This window comes from Agrilus planipennis, unplaced genomic scaffold, assembly GCF_000699045.2.
Source record: "Agrilus planipennis isolate EAB-ADULT unplaced genomic scaffold, Apla_2.0 scaffold3, whole genome shotgun sequence".
NCBI classification, from domain to species: domain Eukaryota; kingdom Metazoa; phylum Arthropoda; class Insecta; order Coleoptera; family Buprestidae; genus Agrilus; species Agrilus planipennis.
The window spans coordinates 861,976-868,355 of NW_020442460.1; the positions used below are offsets into that span (position 1 = coordinate 861,976).

The 6,380-nt window shown below is 35.3% G+C and overlaps 1 protein-coding gene across 2 annotated transcripts in view; it reads right to left on the reverse strand.

Annotated features, from left to right (window-relative positions):
* Nucleotides 1-742: 742 nt before the first annotated feature.
* LOC108737834 overlaps nt 743-6,380 on the reverse strand; it is an 11,056-nt gene continuing 5,418 nt past the window's right edge. The window contains exons 2-5 of one of the 2 annotated variants that reach the window (XM_025980660.1): nt 6,251-6,340; nt 5,911-6,187; nt 5,283-5,804; nt 743-1,674 (exon numbers count right to left, since the gene is read on the reverse strand). In XM_025980660.1, coding sequence (XP_025836445.1) covers nt 1,511-1,674; nt 5,283-5,804; nt 5,911-6,187; nt 6,251-6,298 — 1,011 coding nt within the window. In that variant the 5' untranslated portion in view covers nt 6,299-6,340 and the 3' untranslated portion in view covers nt 743-1,510. The remainder of the gene's footprint in view (nt 1,675-5,282; nt 5,805-5,910; nt 6,188-6,250; nt 6,341-6,380) is intronic. The other variant, XM_025980661.1, reaches the window with a different exon arrangement.

Consider the following 6,380-nt stretch of genomic DNA (forward strand, 5'->3'; position numbering starts at 1 on the left):
TACTGTTGCTTTTGCAAGTCTGCCTACTAAAAATTGCAAATATCACAAATTTCTTTTATACCTATCCAAAAACATTTTGGTCTCAACTGGTAATTTTATAAGTGTAAACATCCTTTCTTTCGGTATGATACAGCTACACTTCTAAGTAAAATACATTTCGACAACATCAACCCCAATCCGTTTTGAATTATTTCCAGAGTTGGATTGGACTTTTCGGGCTGCAGCTGATGGCCCCGTGGATATAAAGGCCCCCGGTTACCATTGAAGACAATAAATACTATTGCAAGTTTAGCAAATAAAAAAATGATGTAAATAAATTTATAATTTATATAACACAACTACAAACAATTGTCCCAATTTTTTTTCTATCATTAAACAAAATATTGTTTTAACAAAATGGTAGTTAGTTTCATAAGTTAACTTAGCCCCCAAGAAGGGTTATCCCAGGTCCCCCATATATTCACGATTCTCCCCTGTTTATTGCCCCTTTATTCGTTTCCATTTCTTGGGCTACTTCATCCTAAACGTTTTTCAATGTTCATGCTATGTTCTGATATGCTTTTGCTGATTGAATTTATTAACTGTATAGTTAGGTATTATAATTTTCTTAAAATGTTAAAATGGCCGCAATTAGAATTTAAGGTCATTTAAATGTTATTGATAAGGTTAGGTACAGTTATTAATTATTGAAAAACATCAGGGTCTTTGTCTTGTGCGGCGTTTCAGCATAAAAACTAATGGAAATTTCACAGAGTAATTTATTTTACCTGCGTCAAACGCTTTAAATAACGTAACTAATTAAATAAATGTATGTTATATGTATAGCTTAAATACATTACGGACTAGGCTTCACAAACAAAACGTTTCGTATTTATTTACGTGTTTATCCCTATAATTCTATGGTTGCACTATACATGAATCTCCGACATTGAAAATTATCAAGGCTGCAAGAGTGAATACAAAGTTAGAGTAGTCAATACCTACAAAAAACTAGAATAATATGATAATAAAAAATGCAAACGAATTAGTTCTAAACCGCTTAAAACACGTATCCGTCTACTAATGCAAAAAAAGAAAAAACTAACGTAAGTATACAATTATGCAGATAAAAAACGCGACAGTTAGCTAAATACAATGCAAAATACTCTACTGACAGAAAATTGCTTAGCAGATTAATAGTACAAAAACACGTGCTTACAAATAAAATCAGATTTGACAGTTTTTAATACCATTAATGATATTAAACTACAGTTAGATGTGTCTAATCTTGGATACACATTTATTCAATCTGTTTTATATGATAATGACATTTTAATATCCCTTTTGTACCTGAGATATATCACTATCACCTTAATGAAAATACAGTAGAAACATAGGTATACAATAATAATAAAGATGAAATGGGACTGCAGCTTCCTTAATGTTTTAAGGCTAAGTCTTAAAAATTGTCGAAGTCTTGAATCATTATCATTTCACTATGTCGTTAAAGCGCATCAGATATTTGCTAGAGTCATACGTCAGTTGGTGGTTTATGGCTGGGTTGGTGTTCCCATTTCTGGGCAGTGTGTTGGACGTATCCTGGGTCTCCTGGTTTTGACGGAACCTTTTCAGAATCCGGAGGTGCAGGCGATGGAAAGTAATAATACGGCGTCATATCAAATTTTCCATACTGTCCTAATACAAATTATATTAGAATGATAATTGACAAATACAAAAACGATTAATTAATAATACGATAGCTTGGAACAAAGATAGTTAAACACTAATTATTTGATTATTAAATTTTGATTTTTTGTGTTTAAGACTTATGTACTGTGTACGAAGTCTGTTCAAAAAGTATCGCTAATTTTAAATTTCCGCTGGTTACGTATATTCCATTTTCGATTTTTTGTGGCGTTATGTAGGTAGTCTTGTTTCTCACTTATATCGACAAGTTCGGTCATGTTGAATGTTTAGTAAATTTTTGATAGCTGCTTTTCTTGCACGTGTTTTGGCTGATCTTTATTCCAAAAAATGGATAAAAAATCGGTTGTCTGTAAAGTCGGTTTACTGACGATAGTTGAACGTGACAACGTCATAAGAAAATACTAATGGAATGGTTTCATTTTTCAAAAGAAAATTTTAATTTTATTTGTTTGATAGATATTTTGTATGGATATGGAGAAGGAAGTAAATGGAAATGTATTATTGTATAGCAGCTGTCCACGCGGACGCATCGCTCACTCAAGTAGGAGAGAGACAGATGTGAGAACGCTGCCGAACGCGGAAGCCGATTGTGCCTCTTTGTCGCTCGTTCCGCGCTCTCGCTTGCACTTCAAGCCTTAAATGGAACGCCTCAGAGCGAGGTAACGCGGCATGAGTCATGTTTTTTCGTGCGTGCAGCCGGCTCCATTGAATTATAAGACGTTGTCACGTCAAAAAATCTGTATCGAATTTTGGGTCGAGAAGATGTGAAAGATGAAGAGCGGTACGGACGTCCGAGCACGTCAACAACAGACGAAAAGATTGATGAAGTGAAGAAAATAATATTGGCCAATCGTCGAATCATGATTAGAGAAGTCACTGAGGACTTAAAGAAATCGATTTACTCCTGCCATTCGATTTTTACCAATGATTTGGGAATGAGACGGGTCGCCGCAAAATTCGTACCAAAATTGCTCAATTTCGACCGAAAACAACATCGCATTAATATTGCTAAGGAGCTGTTAGATTCCATCCGCGATGACCCAAATTTGCCCCAGAGGGTCTAGCTGGTGAAGAATCATGGGTTCATGGTTACAACATGGAAATCAAAGCTCAATCATCTCTATGGAAGCTGCCGCACGAGCCAAGACCGAAATAAGCGCGCCAAGTTAGGCCGAATGTGAAGGTTTTCTTCGAGTACAGGGGCGTGATGCATAATGAGTTCTTGTCAGAGGGTAGAACGGTCAATAAGGACTGTTATCTGCAAGGTAAGGACAATTTGCGCGAAGCAGTTTTCCAGAAATGCCTAGATTTGTGGAAGAACAAAAATTGACTTTCGCACTATGATAATAGCCCTGTTCCCATATCGTTACTTATGCGAGAATTTTTGATCAAAAACAACACCCTAATAATGCCGTAACCACTGTATTCCCCAGGTCTGACCCCTGTGACTTTGTCTTGTTGTATCTAAATATGGTGTTACAGATGAATCATGAGGATACCGTGCATAGAGAATTTAGTAATTTACTGTTCACAAATAGTTAAGGATATGTGGGATGGTCTAGTTTTAGGGAAATGCGAAGATTAGCTCAGGATAGGAAAGAGTGGAGGTGCGTGTCCATCCTGTCTTAGGATTGACGATCCTGTGACAAGGCGTATTCTAAGGTGCAACTTATCATGATTTCCGCAGTTGAAAAACTAAGATACTCAATTTAAAAAATGTCGATCTTTTTCTAACATTTGTACTGCTGTAGTGCACTGTCGTGGTGCATACGCTCTCTTACCTACTATACAGGTATTGAGAGATGAACCTGATTAAAAAGAAGTTTCATTAAAAAATTAATTATCGCAAAGGCTTTTATATCCAAGTAATTAATATACATTTGTTTTCTTATTACAAAGGAAATATAAAACTGCTACAGTATATTTATGAAGTGATTACTACTTAGCTATTTGATCTGTTGTAAATAACAATAAGTTCATAATATTGTCTGTTGCCGATTAACCGCATAGGAATTTTGCTTAATTAAAATCATATGGTAAAAAGTGCAGTTAATCAATAGCAAGTCACTTGTTATTCGACAAGGTAGCAATGATTAAATAATTATAGAAAAAATGAGACACTTGTACAATAAAGTACTCATGTGAAGGTCAATCTTGAAAACCGGCACAAGGTTTTCATATGCGTACAAAGATGCAATAAAAACAATTACAATGAGATCGTGACCTGACTTCCTCTAAGTTAACTAAAAGGGTGTGCTTGCATCTTTAAACGTAAATAATTAATCACTTAATGCTTACAGATCGATAAAATTCAAAATTAATCACTCCTGCAAAAAAAACATTTATAAGGAGAATAAAAAGAACTAGAGGGAGACTCAAGCAAGTGGGAATGTAATTAGAACTGATTACGACGTAAAAAGGTTTATTATTAGAATAGAACCTACACCCACGTTTCGCTTGAAAAAAAACTCAAGCCAGAAACGAAACGTCGATGGTGTATGCAGGTTTTATTCTAATAAATCTTTTTAAGCCACTTATAGCTCTGATTATCTTCATGAAAAGGTTAGAACCAAAGAAAATGTTTCGAAATTTGTATACGCTACATGAACTTCCTTAAAGGCTCCTTTACCAGAGTATATGAGGTTTTAGTTTATATTTGTATGTACAGAATATCCCACGAAATAGTGCCATGTAGCACAAGGAATAAGGCTATGCACACACTGCAACTAAATTGTTCAACAACATTGTAGTCGTTCCAAGTAGCTTATGAGCGCATTAGTGAACTAAACTGTTTGGTGTTGCTTCTGTGCGCGAATACGAAGTAAACTGTTGTTTGAAAAAGAAATAATCTGCATCTGAGATAATATTAAAATGCATTTGATGCAAAAGAATAAAGCATAAGAATAGAAGATATTGGATTCATCCAATAACCAGTCAGCTATTACTACGGGGCCAGCCACTTTTAACTTCCATAGAATGAGCGTGGCAAACTCCTTGGCATTACAATCACTGTATTCTTTTTTACTTTTGTAGTACATGGCTGGCTTTCTTTAATTTTTTGGTAAAATCTGCTTCTTCATACATGATGTCCACCGCACGTCATTGTTATAATTAATAATTATTATTATCTTAAAACTACAAAAATATAAACTCAAAAACAGTTCTCTTATCGGGTCAGACATTGTTGTCCTATGCTGTAGGTCTATCGATCAACTGTTCGGTAGGGTACAAGTTATGACAAAACTCAACTGAAAAGTTTGTAAAGTGTTGTGTCGGTTAATGCTCTTGTATTCGTATGTTACCGCTAACTTTACATGGGCGACAAAACAGTCCCAATGCGCGTGTAGCCTAGGGTAGAAGATCTTAAAACATATTCAAGTTACTAGTGATAATTTGGCATATGCGGCATGCTTCTGCCTCGTATTATTTCGTGGGATATCCTGTAAATATTAGAATATAAAGGTAGTACTGTTAAATGAATCATTATAACGTAAAAAATGTTTATTCTTTTTGTTTTATACAATACACTGATTAGACACAAACCTACACCATAGTTGGATACGTTTCTTCTCTTTAAAGATAAACCAATTCCTTACCTTTTCTTATTCTACTCCAAACAGGTTCATGTTTAACAATTTGCGATATGACTTCATCGACTTCGGCATCTTTTTCAAAATCGGTAGACTTCCTTTTGTCTTTTCCATAAATGTCGAACTTAGGCTCCAAAGGTTTATCATTTAATTTGTGATAGCCATTCTGCTTCAGTCCGTATTGTCCACCAACAGTCACTTTATTATTCAAATCGGTCTGACTCAATCCATTTGTGTAACTATATCCATGGATCGTAGGCTTATCTTTCGACATGTGTCCGTCGTGGTATTCTTGGCTGATAACAGTGACAGGCTTCTTCTCAGATTCGATTTCGTACGAGTCGGATCCAATTTTGGTTTGGGAATATTTAGACTCTGTTTTGATAGATTCTTTGGTGTCCTTTTTCCTGGGTCCTGCCAAGTCTATAAGGAACAAGATGGCCGTCGCCAAAGAAAAGCAACCCAATATTGCTGCATTATCTACTAGATCGTGTGGAACTGAATCCAAGGCTGCGAATTCCAGACTACCTGTAATTAAATCAAATATGTAATGCCTAATAGATGCATATTTTTTTGTTACATCCTGTTTACAGTTCAATAAAGAAACAGAAGTGTAAACATAGATAGTACATACCCAGAATAACGAATAAAATAATTCCTATGCCCAGTAAAACGATTTCAGTGATTCTTCGTTTTGTGGGAAGTTCCCCGAAGAGCCTCCCCAAAAACAACCCTATTGTTATTATCAGAAATCCCCCGTAGGTTGCATCAGCTACCGCTGCTCCCACCCTATCCCATGTCACATTATTCAGTAAGCTCCATTCTCTGGATAATTTTTGAAGATAAAGGAATATTTTTGTTGCCTCGTGATCTGTCACCCCTTTTGTTATTAAACAGGCAATAACTAAACCCTATAATAAACATAATTTAAATTGAATGTAAAGAATATAATAGAACCAAGTTTCCAAACTCACGACTTCTATAAGTTTAAGAATTGTCCACCAGCCAAAATTAATACCCATCTTAAAGGATAATTAAAATGCATATCCTTTTAAAACCTGTCTCTGTAAAGAGTAAAAAGGATTAAGTAATCCTGGATGCTGT